Consider the following 25,377-nt stretch of genomic DNA (forward strand, 5'->3'; position numbering starts at 1 on the left):
AAAGTGGGAAAACCAAAGAGCAGATAGCAGAATTAGGTGACTCATCATTGTACTTAAATAGTACTTAATGTATGGAGATATTCTTGAAAGATGCACATCTGCATCTCTTATAATACAAAGGAAAAAATTTCCCAGTTCCCACTTAAGGACACCTGGGCACCACTTCTCACTCTCTCAGCCCCACCTTTTATTTTAGCTTCTGCTGTAACAGTTCTGTGCAGGCTTCCACCTCGGGCTTGGACCACTTGGTGCAGGTGTGATAGGACTACACTTGCCTGGACCTGCCCACAACCCAAGGGCTTCTGTCACTTAAGAGGTGGGGTATTCCTGCAGTTGCAGCCCCGAAGTGTGGGGAAGGGCATGCCCTGGGGGCTCACCCATGACCAGGAGGGGATGAAGCCCTTCCCTCCTCCGAGATTGATGGTTCTTAGACTATTCCATAGAGCTCCTCAAAAGGCCCATTAGGTTGCATCACAGTGATAGCCAAGTTGATAAGTCATCCTTATAAGCAGCCTTGCTTCCTTCCATGTCTCACTCTGCCCCTCATTCTTTCTTCCTGAGTTAACGTCTCAACATATGTCCTTTCAGTATTTAACCTTATATTAGGTAAAATACATTGATATTCTATTTATATCTCCAAAACCTAGACTCCTGCCTCTAAAACCACCAAAAGCACATAAAATGGAAGGTTACTATATAGAAAATCTGGCTTTACAGGTTAAGCTATAATTTTCAAAAATACTTTAAAATCTTATCACGGTTATGCCTTTCCTTTTTGTAAGCTTCACCTAAAAGAAGGGCTCACCCAAGGTTATACCTAAGAGTAGAGTACATAAAATATATTTTGCATTTCACAAGTTTATCTAAGACTTTTAAAATTGAGAGCATCTACAAATATTCCTAACACAGTTTTTTTCTGGTTTTGGATCTAAATTGAACACACAACTTTTTAACTTTGATAGAAAGGAAATAAGTTTTCGAAAAAAGGCAAGTTCAAAACAATTTAGCCTAAATTATTCAGGATTAAGTGATTTAAGATATTTTTATATTTTAAAATTATTTACTTAAAAAATGAAAGGCTGTGAAAGGACCATTCAATTGTTATTGATTCTGACAGTCAAAACAGTTTTAATCTATACCAGGGGTTTGCAAACTTTTCTCGTCAAGAGCAAGGTAGTAAATATTTTAGGCACCATGAGCCATAGGGTTGCTCTACTCAACAGAGTCATGGTAGAGTAAAGGCAACTTAGAGACTTAAAAAAAAAATTGAGAGAAAAAAAATTGGTATGGCTGTGTTCCAATTGAGAAAACAAACTTTTTTTTTAATGAAGCTTCCAATTAAAGAAAAAAAAACTTTATGACTTTGTTGAACCCTGATCTTTACAATATGCCACTATGGATCCCACAAGATCATTATATTCTTTCAATATTATAATAGAAATAGGATTATTGTTGTTGTTGATCTTAGATATTGTATGTCATCCTTAGACATGATTCTTTGTTTTGTTTTTGTTTTGCCACATTACCAATTACCAGTTTGAACATAACTTTTGAATATTTCCAAGCATTATGATTTGTTTAGGTTTGTTTAAAAGGCTGCATAATTAGAAAACACTTTCAGGCCTTTTTTCTCTTACCCTGTAGACAGATCATACTGATTATTAACTGAAAGGTATATTGGGAATTGTATCAAGTCTTCCCAATCATCTAGGTTTAGGAGTACATACTAAAAACAAGCTTGGAATACAAATGGTCTTCTGCCGACTCAGAAGGCTAGGATGTGAAGTAATGGTTTTCTGATGAGGTGAAAACAAAATATATGTTTTCCAGAGGCTTAATAGAAGAGGCTGAAAAGAGGTCACTCACACAAGGATGGAGGAGACGCAAAAGAGCATGAAAGTGAGGGTTTGACAGGGCAACCTTATTTTTAACTCTCAGATTCTTATGAATTATATGGAAGTGAATGTCCTATCCTCAAATTACGCCAAAGGAAACACTTTTAATAATCTGTATGGCATGACTTTCCATTCTCTCATCTAAAACTGTCCAAAACTGTCCAGTTTTTAAAGAATAGTCTCTTTAACCCAAGGTTTAAGATGTTAGGTGATATTGATTTTTGTATTACCACATCACACCATGACGTTTGTACGCATGACTTACTACATTTATTCCTCTATTCACTGCTTCCTCGGGTGTCTTACCTTCCCTTGCTTACTTAGATAATTTTATGTAAAATTAATTTTTAAGACATTAGTGAGAGGTGAAACTTTGGTTTCCATGGGATTCAAAATTAAGAGGGCTTCAGGGCTCATGACTTCTGTTTTTAAAGGCCGTTGCTTACTTGCATTTTCTACAGAACCAGCAGATATGTCAACATGCAATTCAGAAAGCAAACTGTTTTATATGTATATTTAGATTTTAGATTTACTTTGAGGCTTAATTATTGCAAAGTTCATCTACCTACCAGAAAAAATGTAGACTAATGGTTTTGTGTCTTGGTCTCTTTAACACCTGTTGAAAACGTTGTGTCCTTGGGTGTGAGTTAAGAACAAGGACAGCTGTCCCTGTCCTGTGCATGCCTGTCTGTACGTCCTGCAGAGGCCCCATTGAACCAGGACAGTGAGGACAGGGCAGTGAGGATGGTATCTCAACTGGTTTTCATTGCATTAGGGTAACTGTTGATTTGTATCCGTGAACTTGCAGCATTGCCCAGCATACCTTTTAAAATCCTGGAGATGAGAAGCAGGTTTGAATGAAGTCTGTACTAAGTGGCTTGCATATTGTGCTGGTTTTAATTTTGTTTCAACATTGAAATATTACCGTTAAAGGAGGCTTATATTCTGCATAAGCCTGAGTGCTGAGAGCTCACTGTGAGATGCGGTATTATTTTTAGGTATAGCAGAGGTGATGGTAGACACCTAGAGGAATAGATTCTTAGGAAGTAGAAAGAGGGGCGTATCAAAATTGAAAATAATTTTCTCTCCAGGCTTCAGGTGATATACAGGAGGCTACAAGATAAAACTAAAGATCTCCAGAGTTTAGGAAAAAGACAGCAAACTTTTCCTTTTGAGAAACAAATCTGTGCGTAATGACGTTCTCCTGGTAGCGCTGAGTAGACAGAATCTGGTTTAAGAGGCATTCGTATACTATGTCTTATCTCAGTTATTAGGTAGAATACTTTTTATCTCTAAGGCATGTGTGTGTGTGTGTGTGTGTGTGTGTGTGTGTGTGTAAGTGTCTAAGTTATCTAGCGAGGGATTTTATTTCTCTAGGAATCCACTTTATCCTTTCAAACACAACATTAGGATTAGACTAGTAGTTCTCAAATGTTCCTAATTATCAGAACCACCTGGAGCATTAAAAAAAAAATACAGATTCTCAATCTTTACATGTACTATATCAGAAGTCCCAGAGGAGAGTCCTGAGAACCTGCATTTTTAATAAAAACCCTTGGTGATTCTGATGGTAAGACAAGTTTAGGAAATATTAAATGATATCTAAATTAGGTGTCACAGTTATTTCATGTCTGAATTTATTTTAAAAATACCTGGAGATGTACTGTAAGTGTGACTATTCATTCAAGCTTATCTCTTAAATGGCATCAAGAGGCCTATTTTCTCTCTTAAACTGTATTTAAAAACACCAACTTAAATGTAGTTAATAGAAGATAGCTGAATTATAATAAATTATGATGTTTTACACTTCTAGCACAAGCTTTGCTCACTGGTGAAGGTTTTATCAGTTTTTAATTCTGCCAAAGGACACTCTCCCTTTCTATCTGATAGACAACTTACTGTGTTAGCGTTGCTGATACTGTCTCTTCACAATATTCCACACTGCCTTCCCTCTACTGTCTATTTACCAAACATGCTTCTGATCTTGATTTTGTTCAAGATTTCCTCTCCTGATGACCTTAATTTGATGACCTTAATTTGGTGACCAGCTGGCATAGGTATTCAGACACATTTCTAGTTATGTTTTTATTTTACACTAATAAATTGGTATTTTTAGTTTATTTTCAGTTTCTGGAGAAACTGCCTGGGTCACTGAAGACCAGACCCAAGGTGACTGTGTCAGGAAGCAGACACTGAGAGAAGGCTGGCTTGAGACACTAGTGCATGTTTTCTTCTGCTGCAGAATGGCTCGGTATGAAGGAGAAAACCCCGGTAGGAAATTGATCTGGGATTTCTGACCCAGTGCCCTAGAGTCAGTTCTGGTTTGAGGTACTGCTGGAGATTAACTCATCCTCTTAAAAAGAAACCTGGGGACAGAGACTGCATACCAGAGGGCAAGAACGAAAAAGAAAACTTAGGCTTAGCTCCTGTCAGATGTAGACGAGGTGACTGAGTGTGGATATTTTCCTCAGGCAGAGCTAGGATGAAAGCTGTCCTGCTGAGCCATCAGAGGGTGCAAAGAGAGAGCTTTTGAGAATACTTCCCTGTTTTCAAGGGGAAGTGATACACTAATTTGTCAGAAATTGATATTTGATTTTTATTCTTGTTTGTACAAAAAATGCAATGCTTTATGAGTTTAGAAAAAAAAGTGTGCAAAATCATCAGAAGTGAGGGATGTTCTCTATCACTTAGTTTAATATGAAGATGTGGCTTTGTATCAGTGATGTGTGTGTTTGTTTTTGTTTTGCTTTTGACCAACATTGGGAATCCTATTATACAAATGTGTGTAGTGAGAAATGTGTGTAGTGTTTGGTGAACATTTTTATGAACAATATATGGCAAAATTTTGAGTACTCTCACACACACACACACAAGAAAATTGAATTTGCCCGGCCAGACTAGATAACGAACCCAATCTCACAGACTCAAGATCCAGAAAGTTCTTCCTACACATAGATCGACGTGTAAAGATTTTTTACATAGAAAAGCTGAAGAGCTTTCACGTTGAAAGCGTAGTTTTTGTGCTAGCTGCCACATCTTCTCAAACTGAGAAAAAAATTTAAAACTTAAGAAATTAATGACCCTTAGCATGATAGAAAATTTAATAGCTTCATTAAAATATTCTCTTAATATTTCTATGGTAAGAAATAATACAACTTAATAAAGATATTTCTTAAATATTCAAGCATAACTTGCGTTGCAAGGACTTCCCAGGGTGTAAGACACTATGTAAATTTTGCTTTAGATTTCTATAATTAAAATAATCCACTTTCCAAGCAGTTAGGGAGTGATATTTAGTTACTATGTTAAAGAGTTTGCAACACTTATTGATATTCCTGTATGCTGTTCTTGTAATTCTGCGGTTCAGTAATAAGGTCTGTTATATACTTTAGCCTTATCCTAAGCACAAATATCTGTAAAATTATAGATTTTTATGAGCTAGATATTTCCCCCCTAAACTACATTATAATGCTCATTGTGTTAAAGTTAACAATCAAAATACACTCAAACACCATTTTACTATCCCCCATGGGGATACTTACATTTCCCCCTGTAAGTAATTAAGAAAGATAACTATAAAATCAGATTTTTATTTCAAGAAGTCAAATTTGAAGAACAATTAGAAAATGCACATGTATCTGACAATAGCAAATACTTAAAAGATAAATCTCAAATGACATCTCATAACTTTTTAAAGAAAAAATGTTATTAAAAGCACTGGTTTCAAAAGCAGTTATTTTAACTAATGTGATACTTTTAAAAATCTAAAATGAAAAAAGTGTTTGCTTTGGAAGAATATTTATATGGGACATTCTCATCTATGCTAAGACTTTGAAATACAAATGACATAATGAGTATTAATGTGCCACAAAAACTTAAAGTGTCACACATATAGAAGATATTTTATTATTAATTTTATTACAGCGCTAAACACTTAGTAGACGTTACATATTTGTAATCAGGATTCATTATTATCTAAATACAAAGAACTACCTGAATTGGTCTTGTATTATTTGCATAGCTTCCCCCATTGTTTAACTCCTATCATTACTATCAGATTAGTAAAAAAGTTTAGAAGCCTAATAAAAGTAGAAGGAGAAATGAAAAGTGAAAATTTGATTAAAGCATTTGGGATTTTTAAACCAGTCAAGAATGAGACCTTTTTAAAAAAATGTTTTAGACATTATTTTACCAACTGAGCGTATCTGTAGACTATGGGTGAATTATTTAAACTTTCTGGGTCTCATTTATTCAAACAGAATATAAAGGTTTTGGATTCTAAATGCTCTGTAAGGACCCATTCTGCACTTAAATTTTTTTTTTTTTTTTTTTTGCAGTACGCGGGCCTCCCACAGCTGTGGCCTCTCCCGTTGCGGAGCACAGGCTCCGGACACGCAGGCTCAGCGGCCATGGCTCACGGGCCCAGCCGCTCCGCGGCATGTGGGATCCTCCCACACCGGGGCACGAACCCGTGCCCCCTGCATCGGCAGGCGGACTCCCAACCACTGCGCCACCAGGGAAGCCCTGCACTTAAATTTAAATAATTTAAAAGATCTTTTAAAATGTTGCATAAGTGTGCATATAATTGATATAGCTATCAAATGTGTATAGATTGCTTAGAAGAAATCCTCCAATAAATAAACTTTGTATTATTCCAGATAGAAAGTTATGCTTGAGAATAGCTGGAAGTTGAAGGGAAGAAGGGTCTGGAAATGTAGAAGTAAATTTAGGAAAAAGAGGAAAGAAGTTAGCAAAACCATATAAATACAAGTAGACACTGAGTTGGAATCCAGGAAGAGGGCTGTGTAAAGAAGAGAAAGACACAGGGAGTTGTAAAAGAAAAAAGAATCAGGATTTGTCAACAGTTTAGGTGTATCATATGAAATACTGGGACAAATCAGTATATGTTGCACCTTTTTGTCTCTTTAATAATCATTTGCCATTTGAAATGTGGGCATTGAAGTATGACATCAAGAGTAACATCTATAGGTTTAGTTGAAATGAGAAGTTTTGTTTTTCCGTAACACAGTCAAGTGCTCACCACGCACTCAGGGTGCTGGGTGACGTGTGTACAGCTTTGTGTGTCCCTCAGTGAGCTTCATGTTGCTTGTCCTTAAAATCTCCAAGAAGAGACGTTGAAATGCACACATACCGATATAATTAAAAATTGTGAGAAGTTTTTAAAGGAAAATACCTTCAGCTTGAGTGATTAAGGAAGGTTTTTCTGAGGAAGTAATATCTAAACTGAGACTTGAAATGGGATTTTTAATTCACACTCATCATTGGGTGGCTATTATGAGATGCAGAACTAGAACAAAGGACAGATGTGTATTATCATTTGGGTTTAAATGTGTGATCTGATTTTCTCACTTTGGGTCGAGATCAGTTTTAAGAAGCACCTGCATAGAGGTGGAGGTAAATTTGGAGCTTCCTTTCATGAGGAGAATGAGGGGCACGTGATTATTTTTATAAAAAGGCTTACTGTATATTAAAATAATACATTGCAGTTCCACTTCTTTTCCTCTAAATATTATTTTTAATGATGTGGAGGGTAGAAAAAATGAGTGTTAATTGAAGAAAGAGGACCTTTAGGAATTTTAGTGCAGTGTTTCTTAAATGAGAATTTAATTTTGGCACATGTGAACCAACCACTCGGAAAGTATTACATTCTATTCTATTAAAATCCTATTGGAAGAGCTTCAAGATGGTGAAAGAGTAAGACGTGGAGATCACCTTCCTCCCCACAAATACATCAGAAATACATCTACATGTGGAACAACTCCTACAGAACACCTACTGAACGCTGGCAAAAGACCTCAGACATCCCAAAAGGCAAGAAACTCCCCATGTACCCAGTAGGGCAAAAGAAAAAAGAAAAAGCAGAGACAAAAGAATAGGGATGGGACCCACACCAGTGGGAGGGAGCTGTGAAGGAGGAAAGGTTTCCACACACTAGAAGCCCCTTCACGGGCGGAGACTGGGGGTGGCGGAGGGGGAAGCTTCAGAGCCGCGGAGGAGAGCGCAGCAACAGGGGTGCGGAGGGCAAAGCGGAGAGATTCCCGCACAGAGGATCAGGGCCGACCGGCACTCACCAGCCCGAGAGGCTTGTCTACTCCCCCGCCAGGGTGGGCGGGGCTGGGAGCTGAGGCTCGGGCTTCGGTCAGAGTGCAGGGAGAAGTCTGGGGCTGGCGGCGTGAACACAGCCTGAAGGGGGCTAGTGCGCCGCAGCGAGCTGGGAGGGAGTCGGGGAAAAAGTCTGGAGCTGCCGAAGAGGCAAGAGACTTTTTCTTCCCTCTTTGTTTCCCGGTGCGTGGGGAGAGGGGATTAAGAGCACTGCTTAAAGGAGCTCCAGAGACGGGCGCGAGCTGTGGCTGACAGCGCAGACCCCAGAGACCGGCATGAAATGCTAAGGCCTCTGCTGCAGCCACCAAGAAGCCCGTGTGTGAGCACAGGTCACTATCCACGCCGCCCCTCGCGGGAGCCTGTACAGCCTGCCACTGCGAGGGCCCCTCCCTCCCCCGTGGCCTGAGTGAGCCAGAGACCCGGAATCAGCTGCTCCTTTAACCCCGTCCTGTCTGAGTGGGAACAGACGCCCTCAGGCGACCTACACTCAGAGGCAGGTCCAAATCCAAACCTGAACCCCAGGAGCTGTGCGAGCAAAGAAGAGAAAGGGAAATCTCTCCCAGCAGCCTCAGGAGCAGCGGATTAAAGCTCCACAATGAACTTGATGGACCCTGCATCTGTGGAATACCTGAATAGACAATGAATCAGCGCAAATTGAGGAGGTGGAATTTGGGAGCAACTATATATATATATATTTTCCCCTTTTTCTCTTTTGGTGAGTGTGTATGTGTGTGCTTCTGTGTGTGATTTTGTCTGTATAGCTTTGCTTTTACCATTTCTCCTAGGGTTCTGTCCGTTTTTTTTTCTTTTTAATTAGTTAAAAAAATTTTTTTTTTCTCAATAATTATCTTTTTTTTTTTTTGGTACGCGGGCCTCTCACTGTTGTGGCCTCTCCTGTTGTGGAGCGCAGACTCTGGATGCGCAGGCTCAGTGGCCGTGGTTCACGGGCCTACCTGCTCAGCGGCATGTGGGATCTTCCTGGACTGGGGCACGAACCTGTGTCCCCTGCATCGGCAGGTGGACTCTCAACCACTGCACCACCAGGGAAGTCCAATAATTATCTTTTATTTTTAATTTTAATAACTTGATTTTATTTTATCTTCTTTTTTCCTTTCTTTTTGTTCTCCCTTTTATTCTGAGCTGTGTGGAGGACAGGCTCTTGGTGCTCCAGCGAGGCATCAGGGCTGTGCCACTGAGGTGGGAGAGCCAAGCTCAGGACACTGGTCCACAAGAGACCTCCCAGCTCCACGTAATATCAAATGGCAAAAATCTCCAGAGATGTCCATCTCAATGCCAAGACCCAGCTCCCCTCAACGACCAGCAAGATACAGTGCTGGACACCCTATGCCAAGCAACTAGGAAGACAGGAATGCAACCCCATCCATTAGCACAGAGGCTGCCAAAAATCATAATAAGGCCACAGACACCCCAAAACACACCACCAGACATGGACCTGCCCACCAGAAAGACAAGATCCAGCCTCATCCACCAGAACACATGCACTAGTCCCCTCCACCAGGAAGCCTACACAACCCACTGAACCAACCTTAGCCACTGGGGACAGACACCAAAAATAATGGGAGCTATGAACGTACAGCCTGTGAAAAGGGCACCCCAAACACAGTAAGGTAAGCAAAATGAGAAGACAGAGAAGCACACAGCAGATGAAGGAGCAAGGCAAAAACCCAACAGACCTAACAAATGAAGAGGAAATAGGCAGTCTACCTGAAAAAGAATTCAGAATAATGATAGTAAAGATGATCCAAAATCTTGGAAATAGAATGGAGAGAATACAAGAAACGTTTAACAAGGACCTAGAAGAACTAAAGAGCAAACAAACAGTGATGAACAACACAATAAATGAAATTAAAAGCTCTCTAGAAGGAATCAATTCAGAATAACTGAGGCAGAAGAACGGATAAGTGATCTGGAAGATAAAATAGCGGAAATAACTACTGCAGAGCAGAATAAAGAAAAAAGAATGAAAAGAATTGAGGACAGTCTTAGAGACCTCTGGGACAACATTAAATGCACCAACATTCGAATTATAGGGGTCCCAGAAGAAAAAGAAAGGGATTGAGAAAATATTTGAAGAGATTATAGTTGAAAACTTCCCTAATATGGGAAAGGAAAATAGTTAAGTCCAGGAAGCACAGAGAGTCCCATACAGGATAAATCAAAGGAGACACATGCCAAGATACGTATTAATCAAACTATAAAAAATTAAAAACAAAGTACAAATATTAAAAGCAGCAAGGGAAAAAAAAACAAGTAACACATACAGGAATCCCCATAAGGTTAACAGCTGATCTTTCAGCAGAAACTCTGCTAGCCAGAAGGGAGTGGCAGGGCATATTTAAAATGATGAAGGAGAAAAACCTACAACCAAAATTACTCTACCCAGCAAGGATCTCATTCAGATTTGATGGACAAATTAAGACCTTTACAGACAAGCAAAAGCTAAGAGAATTCAGCACCACCAAACCAGCTTTACAACAAATGCTAACGGAACTTCTCTAGGCAGGAAACACAAGAGAAAGAAAAGACCTACAATAATAAACCCAAAACAATTAAGAAAATGGTACTAGGAATGTACATATTGATAATTACCTTAAATGTAAATGGATTAAGTGCTCCAAGCAAAAGACATAGACTGGCTGAATTGATACGAAACCAAATCCGTATATATGCTGTCTACAAGAGACCCACTTCAGACCTAGGGAAACATACAGACTGAAGGTGAGGGGATGGAAAAAGATATTCCATGCAAATGGAAATCAAAAGAAAGCTGGAGTAGTAATTCTCATACCAGACAAAATAGACTTTAAAATAAGGACTATTACAAGAGACAAAGACGGACACTATATAATGATCAAGGAATCAATCCAAGAAGGAGAGATAACCATTGTAAATATTTATGCACCCAACATAGGAGCACCTCAATACATAAGGCAAATACTAACAGCCATAAAAGGGGAAATTGACAGTAATACAATCATAGTACGAGACTTTAACACCCTGCTTTCACCAATGGACAGATAATCCAAAATGAAAATAAATAAGGAAACACAAGCTTTAAATGATACATTAAACAAGATGGACTTAATTGATATTTATAGGACATTCCATCCAAAAACAACAGAATACACATTCTTCTCAAGTGCTCACGGAACATTCTCGAGGGTAAATCATATCTCAGGTCACAAATCAAGCCTTGGTAAATTTAAGAAAATTGAAATCATATCAAGTATATTTTCTGACCACAATGCTATGAGACTAGATGACAATTACAGGAAAAAATCTGTAAGAAATACAAACACATGGAGGCTAAACAACACACTATTTAATAACCAAGAGATCATTGAAGAAATCAATGAGGAAATAAAAAAATACCTAGAAACAAATGACAATGAAAGCACAATGATCCAAAACCTATGGGATGCTGTAAAAGCAGTTCTAAGAGGGACATTTATAGCGTTACAATCCTACCTTAAAAAACAAGAAACATCTCAAATAAACAACCGAACCTTGCACCTAAAGCAATTAGAGAAAGAAGAACAAAAACACCCCAAAGTTAGCAGAAGGAAAGAAATCATAAAGATCAGATCAGAAATAAATGAAAAAGAAATGAAAGAAATGATAGCAAAGATCAATAAAACTAAAAGGTAGTTCTTTGAGAAGATAAAATTGATAAACCATTAGCCAGACTTATCAAGAAAAAAATGGAGAAGACTCAGATGAATAGAATTAGAAATGAAAAAGGAGAAGTAACAACTGACACTGCAGAAATACAAAGGATCATGAGAGATTACTACAAGCAACTATATGCCAATAAAATGGACAACCTGGAAGAAATGGACAAATTCTTAGAAAGGCACAACCTTCCGAGACTGAAGCAGGAAGAAATAGAAAATATGAACAGACCAGTGACAAGCACTGAAATTGAAACTGTGATTAAAAATCTTCCAACAAACAAAAGCCCAGGACAAGATGGCTTCCCAGACGAATTCTATCAAACATTTAGAGAAGAGCTAACACCTATCCTTCTCAAACTCTTCCAAAATGTAGCAGAGGGAGGAACACTCCTAAACTCATTTTACAAGGCCAGCATCATTCTGATACCAAAACCAGACAAAGATGTCACAAAGAAAGAAAACTACAGGCCAATATCACTGATGAACATAGATGCAAAAATCCTCAACAAAATACTAGCAAACAGAATCTAACAGCACATTAAAAGGATCGTACACTATGATCAAGTGGGACTTAGGAATGCAAGGATTCTTCAATATAGGCAAATCAATCAACATAATACACCATATTAACACATTGAAGGAGAAAAACCGTATGATCATCTCAATAGATGCAGAGAAAGCTTTCAACAAAATTCAACACCCATTTATGGTAAAATCCCTCCAGAAAGCAGGCATAGAGGGAACTTTCCTCAATATAGTAAAGGCCATATATGACAAACCCACAGCCACCATTGTCCTCAGTGTTTAAAAGCTGAAACTATTTCCACTCAGATCAGGAGCAAGGCAAGGTTGCCTACTCACACCACTATTATTCAATATGTTTTGGACGTTTTAGCCACAGCAATTTGAGAAGAAAAAGAAATAAAAGGAATCCAAATTAGAAAAGAAGTAAAGCTGTCACTGTTTGCAGATGACATGATACTATATATAGATAATTCGAAAGACGCTACCAGAAAGCTACTAGAGCTAATCAATGAATTTGGTAAAATAGCAGTATATAAAATTAATACACAGAAATCTCTTGCTTTCCTATGCACAAATGATGAAAAATCTGAAAGTGAGATGAAGAAAACACTCCCATTTACCATTGCAATAAAAAGAATAAAATATCTAGGAATAAACCTACCTAAGGAGACAAAAGACCTGTATGCAGAAAATTATAAGACACTGATGATCGAAATTAAAGATGATACAAATAGATAGGGAGATATACCATGTTCTTGGATTGGAAGAATCAACATTGTGAAAATGACTCTACTACCCAAAGCAATCTACATATTCAGTGCAATCCCTATCAAACTACCACTGGCATTTTTCATGGAACTAGAACAAAAAATTTCACAATTTGTATGGAAACACAAAAGACCTCGAATAGCCAAAACAATCTTGAGAAAGAAAAATGGAGCTATAGGAATCAGGCTCCCTGTCTTCAGACTATACTACAAAGCTACAGTAATCAAGACATTATGGCACTGGAACAAAAATAGAAATATAGATCAATGGAACAGGATAGAAAGCCCAGAGATAACCCCATGCACATATGGTCACCGTATCTTTGATAAAGGAGGCACGAATATACACTGGAGAAAGGACAGCCTCTTCAATAAGTGGTGCTGGGAAAACTGGATAACTACATGTAGAAGAATGAAATTAGGACACTCCCTAACACCATACACAAAATAAACTCAAAATGGATTAAAGACCGAAATGTAAGGCCAGACACCATCAAACTCTTAGAGGAAAACATAGGCAGAACACTCTATGATATAAATCACAGCAAGATCCTTTTTGACCCACATTCTAGTGAAATGGAAATAAGAACAAAAATAAACAAATGGGACCTAATGAAACTTAAAAGCTTTTACACAGCAAAAGAAACCATAAACAAGACAAAAAGACAACCCTCAGAATGGGAGGAAATATTTGCAAATGAAGCAACTGACAAAGGATTAATCTCCAAAACGTACAAGCAACATATGCAGCTCAATATCAAAAAACAACCCAATCCAAAAATGGGCAGAAGACCTAAATAGACATTTCTCCAAAGAAGATATATAGATTGCCAACAAACACGTGAAAGAATGCTCAACATCATTAATCATTAGAGAAATGCAAATCAAAACTACAATGAGATATCATCTCACACCAGTCAGAATGGCCATCATCAAAAAATTTACAAACAATGAATGCTGGAGAGGGTGTGGAGAAAAGGGAACCCTCTAGCACTGTTGGTGGGAATTTAAATTGATACAGCCACTATGGAAAGCAGTATGGAGGTTACTTAAAAAACTAAAAATAGAACTAACATACGACCCAACAATCCCAGTACTGGGCATATAACCTGAGAAAACCATAATTCAAAAAGAGTCATGTACCAAAAATGTTCATTGCAGCTCTATTTACAATAGCCAGGACATGGAAGCAACCTAAATGTCCATCAACAGATGAATGTATAAAGATGTGGCACATATATACAATGGAGTATTACTCATCCATGAAAAGAACGAACCTGTTATTTGTAGTGAGGTGGATGGACCTACAGGCTGTCATACAAAGTGAAGTAAGTCAGAAAGAGAAGAACTAATACCATATGCTAATACATGTATATGGAATCTAAAAAAAAGAAAGAAAAGAAAATGGTCAGAAGAACCTAGGGGCAAGATGGGAATAAAGATGCAGACCTACTAGAGAATGGACTTGAGGATACGGGAGGGGGAAGGGTAAGTTGGGATGAAGTGAGAGAGTGGCATGGACATATATACACTACCAAACGTAAAATAGATAGCTAGTGGGAAGCAGCCGCATAGCACAGGGAGATCAGCTCAGTGCTTTGTGACCACCTAGAGAGATGGGATAGGGAGGGTGGGAGGGAGGGAGATGCAAGAGGGAAGAAATATGGGGACATATGTATATGTATAACTGATTCACTTTGTTATAAAGCAGAAACTAGCACACCATTGTAAAGCAATTATACTCTAATAAAGAAGTTTTTAAAAAATCCTATTATACCTTATTGCATCATTTTAAAATAATAAAAAACACAATTTTCCAAACTTTTAAGTCAATAATTTTAAACGTGCATCCCTTTTCTCTCTCTAATATTGATCAGGCTTTTTTCAATTAAATGTATCTTTGTAACCTCCAATCAAATAGGTTCCGTATCAATTCTTAGAACTAGGGAAATTGAGAACTATTTATTTGTCTTCATCACATAATAGATGAGATGTGAAATGGGTTATGTGCTATATGAGTCCTTGGAAGATGCTTTAAAATAACATGTGAGTTTGTAGAGTTTCACGTAGCAAATTAATTTCAAATTGATCAACATTTATCCCTTTTTTTTTTTTTTTTTTTAACATTTATCCCTTTTAAAATCCACTTAGGCAAGTTCCACAAAGGCACTGTGAAGAATTAGGGGGGGAAAAAACTCACCCAAAATTTGGCCCTTCCTGTACATCTAAAATGGCTTAGAGAAAAAAGTAGCAGACGTAATCTTTGTGACTTGCCAACCCTTTAAAACTGTGGAAAGCAAATCAATCTAATATGACCTGAATAACTCAGATAATTTTTTTAGGTTTCTTTCATTCTAGATGAATAACAAAATTCTGTCTAAATAAAGAAACCTGAATGAAATTTTCAGTGACCTTATTTCTTCAACCACATCCTTCCCTCCTTGATTTTTTTTCCTTTTTTTTAAATCTCTACTCTTGGACTTCCCTGGTGGTGCAGTGGTTAAGAATCTGCCTGCCAGTGTAGGGGACAACGGTTCGATCCCTGGTCTGGGAAGATCCCACATGCCATGGAGCAACTAAGCCCATGCGCCACAACTACGTAGCCTGTGCTCTTAATCCTGCTCTCTGGAGCCTGCGTGCTGCAACTACTGAGCCCGCACACCTCGAGCCCACGCTCTGCAACAAGAGAAGCCACCGCATTGAGAAGCCTGTGCACCGCAACAAAGAGTAGCCCCCACTTGCTGCAACTAGAGAAAAGCCCACATGCAGCAATGAAGACCCAATGCAGCCAAAAATAAATAAATAAATTTATTTAAAAAAAAAAAAATCTCTTAATATAGCAGAAGCTCTGATGGGAAAAGATCTTGTCGGTGGAAAAGGACCTGGGCTAACAGCAGCTGAGTGGCCATCTCTGAGAGACTCTCACAAGTTACACTCATTCAGTTCAGAATAGTATAAAATGAGGTATAAGAGGAAAGGAGGCTGAATTTAGATAAACGTTTCGATTTACACATACATGAAGGGATCATCATACTCCTACAAATTAAATATATCAGCAATGGAGCACTGTCCAGCTTCCCCATTGGGAGACGGTTCTCCATGCATTTCTTGTGTCCTGCATTATTCAGCTTCTGAGCAAAGGATGTATTGCATGGAGTCTACCCTGAGACATTTGCTTACATTCTGGAGTAATTTACCTACCTACTGCCCCTCCCCTTCCTTCCCTCTTGCTTCACCTCCTCCTTTTCCTCCTCCCTCTCCCTCAGATGTGCCAGCAGCCTATAACAGCTAGAAATTCCTAATGTTGGGGTTCTTCTTCTGTGGTGCAACCCATTACTCATGCAGGGAAACATCTGGCACTTATGTTTCCCTGTGGGAAGTGGGGAACAAGTGGAAGATACTCCTCTGGCTGATGAGTTTTGCTATCTCTGTAAATCAAGGATCTTGTGTCTTCTGTCAGTAAATGTATATGAAACAGTGGCAGGCTGACGTTAGCTTGCGAGTAGGGTAAAGTCTCAGACCCTTCATGGTTTCTGACCTGACTGGTATGCAAAAGGAATTGCAAACCCAAGTGCCCCTGGAAGCAAGGGATGTGAATTAAGAGAAGTAGTTCAGGTGTAAAATAATTAATGGCAACTGACACTCCGCCTTAGAGTTAGGTGTGATAGGGAGTAATGGGGATTGTGGCAACTACAGGCAGTATCTTCTTGTGAAATATCCTACTTTAAAAGTACTTGGCAAACTATTCTACTTGAAAGCACTGTTTGGGTTAAACTAAACTCATGGGAATTGGGTCATCACCATTTAGTCTCTTCTGTCGTTGATGGTGAGAAACTCCAGACTTTTTTCCTGCTTGGTAACCAAGGAAACAGTTGGCACAATACCAAGGTAGACACTCAAAGAAAAAAATTCTTAGCAATCCATATATTGTAAAGCCTGGCATTAGCGAAGAAGAAATACAGTATTTTTTTTTCAGATATAAACCCAGGAATGGAATTGCTGGGTCATATGGTAGTTCTATTTTTAGTTTTTTGAGAAACCTCCATACTGTTTACCACAGTGACTGCACCAATTTACTTTCCCATCAACAGTGTAGGACGGTTCCCTTTTCACTGCGTCCTTACCAGCATTTATTTGTGTTCTTTTTGATGATAGCCATTCTTACAGGTATGAGGTGATATCTCATTGTGGTTTCGATTTGCATTTTCCTCATGCTTAGTGATGTTGAGCATCTTTTCATGTGCCTGTTGGTCATCTGCATTTCCTCTTTGAAAAATTCAGTTCTTCTGCCCATTTTTTAATTGGGTTATTTGTTTTTCTCTTGTTGAGTTGTATGAGCTGTTTATATACATTGGATATTAACCCGTGATAGGTCACATCATTTGCAAATATTTTCTCCCATTCAGTAGGTTGTCTTTTCATTTTGTCCGTGGTTTCCTTTGCTTTCAAAAGCTTTTAAGTTTAATTAGGTCCCATTTGTTTATTTTTTATTGTCTTTGTTTTAGGAGACAGATCCAAAAAAAATATTGCTATGATTTTTTGTCAAAGAGTGTTCTGCCTATATTTTCCTCTAGGAGTTTTATGGTTTCTGGTCTTAGATTTAGGTCCTTAATCCATTTTGAGTTTATATAGGGAGTTAGAGAATGTTGTGATTTCATTCTTTTATATGTAGCTCTCCAGTTTTCCCAGAACCACTTATTGAAGAAACTGTCTTTACCTCTTTTGTCATAGATTAATTGACCATAAATGCATGGGTTTATCTCTGCCAAACCATTTTCCAAAGTGGCTGTACCATTTTGGATTCCCATCAGTAATGCATTGGAGTTCCAGTTGCTCCACATAGGATACATGCTTTTTATACATTTTAAACAAAATTCCTTTCTTTCAAGTCTTTCTGAAGATATGTTATATTAAAAATTGGTATATTATGCTGGAATTTCATATTTTTTTCCAAACACTGGTTGGTAAAACTAGGTGGCAGGCTGAGTCAATTCCATTTTTCTTTCTTATGAGTTAATAGAGACTATTTTATTTATAAGTGTGTATATATATGTGTGTGTTAATTATATATATGTTAGGAAATTGAAGATATTTTGGTAAAAACTATGATTAAATTCTGTCTTACATATGTATGATAATAGTTTTCATATCATTTAAATATTTTGATGAATAATTCAAAGTTTCCTAAATATAGAAAAAAAATCTGTTAAGACAAGTCTTTAGAGCCTTATTAATATTAGAGTCTTTGGTTATATTAGAACTAAGATTTCCAAGGTAGTTGACAAGGCCACTCCATCTTTATTTGGAGCATGCACCAGCCCATGAGAAGAACAACTTAGAATAGCTGGATTACTTTAGAGAACTTCCACGGCAGTAGTAGTTCTAATGTAAGTAGAATTGGCCTCTGCAGATAACGCAGGTCATTCAGACCAAACTGGAAATTTCAGTTGCCCTTTCAGTGATTCAGTAAGGGGCTAATGAAACTTAAGAGTAAAATTTGGCGTCCCTAATGTCTAGAGTGGCAATACTGCCTCACATACAATAACATTAGTGTTTTAATACCCTTCCATTTATTGGAAAAACACCAAAAGTGAAAATGGATTTTCCAGAATAGGCACACTTGGGTTTGCTCTTTTTTGTGACTAGTTTCTTAGGGTAATTTGCAAAACATTTTGCAAGACTAAACTAAATACAGGACAGAAGTAAAATTGAACTTCAGCATTCATAACTTTTTCTCAAGATGTGATTTGTTATCAGGTAGGCCTTTTTTTAATGGCTGGCTTAATTAAATATTCAAAAGAGGCTGAGATTGCAGTTATATATGCAAATTGACATTTTTTTAGTATCTCAGCTTGAAATTATTGTTCACTCTTTCTCAAGAATGCTACCATTTAGAGGCTAGAAAATTGAAGATATTTTGGTAAAAAATTGTAATTAAATTGTGTCTTAGAGCAAGACCCAACTGTCACTGCCTTGGATTATTTCTGTGTCTTCCCTTTGGCAACGAATGCTAGCAGAAGCAATATCAAAATGCTTATCATGTAATATGAAGTAAAGTCCAATACAAATACTCCTTGTGTAGATAACATCCACTCAGAAATGCTGCTCGCCTGGTGTAGACCATAAATGAGAAAAGTTGTAACTTTCACAAATGGCCAATTCTTTAACTTGTGACCATATAAAGACAACAAAAGGGATGCTTTGGAACAGTTAAGTCCACCTACACACTCAAATGGACCTAGGTATGTGTATATATCCCTAAAGTTAGCTTACAGATATTTATATGTCCAGGTATGCTTTTCATAGACTTGAGATTCTGTTATATCAATTTTCTATCCGTTCTCATGAATAAACTAAGACAATCATGAGCAGTGTAGTCACGTTGGTAGTGTTTATTTTTATTTATCCTAGTTTTTCCTTTTTCTTGCATCTTCTGAGCTTTTTATTACCATGTCCTGTGTTGTATTGGGATAGACAAATATTGATCCAAAGAATGTATTTGTAATTAATTAGTGTATTAGTTATTAATCAGTCCTTGCTTACACCTTTTCCCTATTGGTCACCCAACTGCAGTCTTTTTTCCCTGTAAAACAGAAGATATTTTATTACAGTATGTTCTGCCAAATTCTGACTGCTGGCTTTTTGTTTATTAGAATAATTGTATGATTTTGTACTGAGTATTCTTTTTGTGTTTTTGTTTTCTCTGCTTATTTCTTTTAATCATGCTGGTGGTGAAAAGAAGGGTGCATTTTATATTTGCAGTGACCCATTTTAAAGCAGTAGGAGACTGCCTGTTCCCCAGGCAGTATTAGGTGAACTATATTTGCCCATTAATTAAATGAATAAACCTTTTCCAAATTGAGTCATTTCCTCAGTGACAAATAAAGGAGAAAATTGTAGTAATTCTCAAGAAAACCTAGAAAGTTGGTGGAAGATGTCAAGAGGCTTAAGGTCAGTAATTTGACCTTTTAATTATCTTCTTTAATTAGGAATAAATAATGTATGAAACAACTTTTAATGGAAGATAGAATTTGAAAAATGAAATAAAATTTCAACTTCCACATATCGCATTTGTGAGGAAAAATGAAACAGAAACATATATTCATATAATAGTGGAAAAAAGGAATGTGTTTTTTAAGTTTGAGTTTGCTTAATGTTCTTCATTATTAAATTATAGCAGGATTCCTAGTAAGTATGCAGTATATTTGCATGAGTCTTAAAATAACTCATCATGATTAATTCTATTATAGTAAATCTCAGCCCTGATCACAATCTGCCATGTACTGTAGTGATTTGTCAGTATTTCACATTTTACTGGAGTTTCAGTGGAACTGCATCTCCTGTAAGCACCGATGTCATCTGAGTTCACTGTGATTAATGAGGTTCTGAAGGAGATCTAATAACGATTAGCCAGTTCCATAAAATGTTACAGAATAAGGTCGACGGGAGAAAAATTTTAAAGGTCTTCAAAATGTGCATTTTAGAGAGTACCTCTGGCAACAAATTTGGTTTCTTGAAGGAGGAAGAGGTTTAACCTTGGAAACAGCTGAACTACTGGGGCAACGGTGGGAAAAGGTTCCGTAATTTGCCTTCAGATACTTAAAAGCTCAGGAGAAAGCAGGACCAGTCTGGAATTAATGGTTGAAAGTTAAAAGGAAGTAGATATCAATCTGATATACTGAAATTTCAAAAAAATCAATACTCACCAGAAACAGAATGGGCTTCATGGATTTAATGGGCCCAATATGGTGTGGAGCTTCCTATTACTAGAAGTATTCAGGTAGAGACAAGATACCTACTTATGGAGACTTTTGCAAAGTATGTTTTTAATGGCTCAGAAGAGAGTTTTCTCTAGGTAAATTCTGAATTCCTTTCAACCATGAGTTTCCAGAAATTAATTTCCGTCACAGTATTAACAAATTTCTTATATTGTTCTTAGATTTCAGTGGAAGCTTCAGTGGGAGATGGCTTCACTGGAGACATTGCAATTGATGATTTGTCATTTATGGACTGCACCCTCTATCCTGGTAAGGAAGGATATTTTAGTATATGAGTTTTTTCAAACCTGTCTACTTGAAAACACTGCCAAGGAAATCAATATTTCATTTCCAGAAATATTCAAAAATACTCTCAGTTCTACTCTATACTACCAATATATTAATCCTGGAAAAGGTTGTGAATCTTTTCTAGTAATTCGTCTAAAATCTTTGCAAACATAGTAAAGAGGTTTGAATCAGTTGTGTTTGTGTGTTATCATATGCAAAATATTAGGAAATTGTGTCTGAAGTTAAACTGTAATTCCATCATATTTGGTGGGCAGAATTGGTTGCCTTATAATCACATTGTTTTGGAGACTTTAATAACCTCTCAGGTACCTTCAGTGATGTTTTACTCTCGGGCTGCACTTTAAATATTCCTGAGGATTGTTGCCAGCCATTTCCCCTCCAAGTTATAGACTTCTTTCCATTAAAAATCTAATACATATCTTCCAGATTTATATCTCCATCCTCAACCTTTCACCTGAACTCCTGACTTAGATACTAACCACCTACTCAACATCCAAACTTAGATGTACCAGGCATCTCAAAGATAACTAGGGAAAGTAACTTAAAACAAACACACCCCAGGGGAAACTCATTCTAGGCAGTGCATAATGATCTAAAAGGGCTGAAATTCAAACTCCTGGGACTGAGGTTGTAGACTCTTTAATTGCATGACAAGAGAAAGCACAGTCTCCTTCCTAGAGTGATCAGAGGCTGGATAATTTAAAAATCAATCACAATAATCCATGTGGAGAGCACTTTCAAGTGCTGAAAACTTAACCTGCAGCCCTGGTCCATCACAGTGTAGCGTTATTGGTCAGAGGAGTACCAGCCTCTCCCCAGACATAGTCAGAGGGCTGGATTCCAGTTCTTTCTGCCGTAGCTAATGTCATACCTCTGGTTCTCCACCTCATCATTCTGGCAGGATTAATTACCATTGTCTGTGCAGTGGTTTCTATGAAACTCTGCAGAAAGCCAAATGCTTCTCTGGAAAGCCAGCAGAAGGAAATCAGAATTCAACAAGTTTACATTTATCCCTCAGTGTCTAAAAGTAAATTCTTGATGACCCATTGCTCCCTCAATCCGACCATTCTTGCACGCTTCCCTGTCTCAGTAAATGATAGTTTATCTCCAGTTGCTTCTTCTTCATCAACAAATCTGATGCCACTACCTTCACATATACCCGGAGCCTACTGCTTCTCATTGCTCTTGATATTCTCCCCTTGGTCCAAGCCACTGTCGTCTCTATACAGATTATTGTGGTTGCTTTGTAAATGATCTATCTGCTTCTACCCTTGAACCACATAATCTCTTCTCAAAACAGCAGCCAGAATGATCCTTTTCAAACTTACATAAGCTCATGTTACCCTATCATGAGTCTTCCTATGACATCCCATCTCATTCAGAACAAAAGCCAAACTTCTTCCAATAACTTCCAAGGAATAAATGACTGGCCCTCTCATACGGCTCTGACTTTACCTTCTACCAATGTGCCTCTAACTGATGTCTCTCAACTACAAGACCTCTTGGCTGGTCCTTGAGCACTCCAACCCATTCATGCCTCAGGGCTTTTATACCTGCTATTCTCTCTTCCTGGAATGTACTTCCCCCAGATATCCCCTTCACCCCCTTACTTCTTTCTGATCTCTGCTGGAAAATTTCTCTAGTGAAACCTTCTCTCAATCTCTCTCCCTCTCCCTCTCTCTCTCTCTCTCTCTCTCTCTCTCTCTCTCTCACACACACACACACACACCTCTTCTTATCTCCTTACCTGACATTTTCTGTCTCCTTCCCCTGTGTTTTCTCCACAACACGCATCCCCTTATAGTCAAATTTTATTTCCACCATAATAATGTTAGTGGCATGAGAGCAGGGATTTTATCTGATCACTGCCATACCTTCAGTAGCATAAACAGTATCTGACACATAGTAATACTCGATAAACATCTATTGGGTAGGTGAGTGGATAGGTGGAGAGATGTTTATATCTTTTTAAGTGTTTATATATTTTAGTTTATTATTGTTAAAATGTTAATTACTTCTATATGTAAGACACTATGTTATATGTCAGCTTCTGTTGACAGCCAAATCTCAGTGGCTTACAATCACAAGCATTTATTTCTTACTCTTAAGTGTGTGGTTTGGCGTAGAATAATAACAGCATGTAATTCTTGTTCATAGCTCTGTATAATTCTATGTAGTTCCAATCTATGTATCTCTGTTCTGTGGGTCCTGTCTATATGCGACCCAGGCTGATGGACCAAGTCCCTGTCTGACACATTCTGTTTTTAAGTCAGAGGGTTGGAAAAAGAAAGCACACTTAAAGCTTTTATTAGGGCATCATGTGTATTCACTTCCATTGGTCAGAGCAAGTCAAGTGACCAAGCCCAACAATGGCTCAGGGAAGTATTTGCCACAGACAGGGAGCTTGGCAGGGGCCGAGAATACAGAAAGTCCTTAGAAGGGAGGGAGCTGATAAATGGTTACATTAATACCATATATCACTCTGTGTATCATCTCACATAATCCTATTTTCTTTTAAGAGTACAAAATAGTGCCTGGTCCATCACATGTGAAGAGATCTTGAATGTTGAATAGGATGGATGCCTTTGTTATCCCAAGTTTATGGAGCAAACTGAGAAGGAAATAACCAGCCCAAGGCTATCTAGCTATAAAGTGGCAGAGTACAATGTCTGCTTCTTTGGATCATAATGTTTATCACTATTATTATATTGTTCATCAAATACATTAACCGCCCAAGGAAGAGAAAGCAATTTCCATTTTATGGGTGTGAAAAACTAAACTTAAAGAGCATCAGTGGCCTGGGTAAGAATGCACAATTGAGGGTAGAAATGAGATTTTTCACCTAAGGGGTCTGATTTCAGGGCCAAATCGCCTCCCACTCTTTGCTTAGGGAGAATGGCTGTGACCCCAGTGGCAGAGGGGAACAAAAAAGAATACGGAAAGGGAACACAAGTCATTGTTGTTACTGTTGCTGCTTTAATTATCCTGCTACATGCATTCTGGGGCTGATGTTTCCAAGGTAGAGGGAAAAGAGCTGCCAGAAACAAGGGCAGAGATGTGAAATATCAGTTACACACCGTTAGTCCCAATTTTCTGCTTTAAGTTTTGGAAGAAAAATATGGAATTTTAAAGACTGAACTGCGTGGTTTTCATGTTGGCTTCATAGCAAAAGAAACTCTGGGCAGAAACCACAAAGCCTGCTGAAGCCATAGGTTTCATAAAGGAAGCTGATGCGATCCCATAAGATGAAAATGAAAATAAAAATTAGGTTTTTAATAGAAATATTGCTCTTGATTATCAGTCAGTGTTTTGTCATGGCATCACGTTAGCTGAGGTGGGACCAGTCCGTGTAGGTTCACTTACAGACATTGATTTGCTTTCAATATGAACATTATCTACAGCATGTTTCCTCCTTGATTAACAAAACAAAACAAATAAAAAACTAAAGAAACACAAACTATTGACCTCATGTCCAAAGAGCAGATTTGTCCAAAATTACAAAAATCTGTAATTTTATTTTTTACTAAAAGTGACTAAAAAGGAGGTGATTATTTCATTTTTACCTATTTCCTCAAAATCAACTTCTCTTTCCCCTACTTCTCCCTTGTTCCTTTTGATGACCTCAGTATCCTCGAGCAACCCAGGATTGAAATACCATAGTCTTCTTTGGCTTTCCCCTTAAACTTTTAAGTTTCCCCTTAAACTCCAAAATATTTCTCACATCTGTTCTACTTTTTCCATTACCTCTGCCATGACCTTGGTTCAAAACACTGTTGACTCGAATGACTGAGCTTGTTAACTGCAAACTTTTATTAATTTTCCTCAATAGTTTTTATGCCATAAACTTAGTTTCTTTTCACTTTGTCCTAGACCATCATTACTTGCTCCTCTAGGTCAGGCTGTCTCTCATTTTCTAACTTCTAGTTGTTACTAACAATTTTCAAATCCCTTCTCAATAATGGATCGTATCTCCTTTGTTTCAATACTTTGATGATATAGATTATCATTTTAAATCTAATTCAGGAGGAAAATAGAGAAACAGCTGTTTATGCAAGATTAATTACATTTCTAGGGAAAGTAGACAATGTTAACCATGCAATAGAATCCTATGATTCTTTGCATCAGTATGTGATGATGTTGTCTGTTCCCAGAGTAGATAATGATGTGGAATAATGGCAAAGTTAAATAGCTTTCCCTTCACCTTGAATTAGACCTTCAGAGTAGATTTAGGGAGAATTGTTGCCAGATATTCAGATTTTAAAATATTATCCCAAAGGAAGTATCTGTTCTGCATTATTCCTTCCAT

General features: G+C 37.7%; 1 protein-coding gene across 1 annotated transcript in view; it reads left to right on the plus strand.

The window, feature by feature from the left end:
- Positions 1-25,377, plus strand: part of MALRD1 (MAM and LDL receptor class A domain containing 1) — a 598,156-nt gene that overhangs the window by 175,764 nt on the left and 397,015 nt on the right. Inside the window, exon 20 of the mRNA XM_065871795.1 lies at positions 20,945-21,032. Coding sequence (XP_065727867.1) covers positions 20,945-21,032 — 88 coding nt within the window. The remainder of the gene's footprint in view (positions 1-20,944; positions 21,033-25,377) is intronic.

The sequence above is a fragment of the Phocoena phocoena genome, chromosome 2 (assembly GCF_963924675.1).
Source record: "Phocoena phocoena chromosome 2, mPhoPho1.1, whole genome shotgun sequence".
Taxonomy (NCBI): Eukaryota; Metazoa; Chordata; class Mammalia; order Artiodactyla; family Phocoenidae; genus Phocoena; species Phocoena phocoena.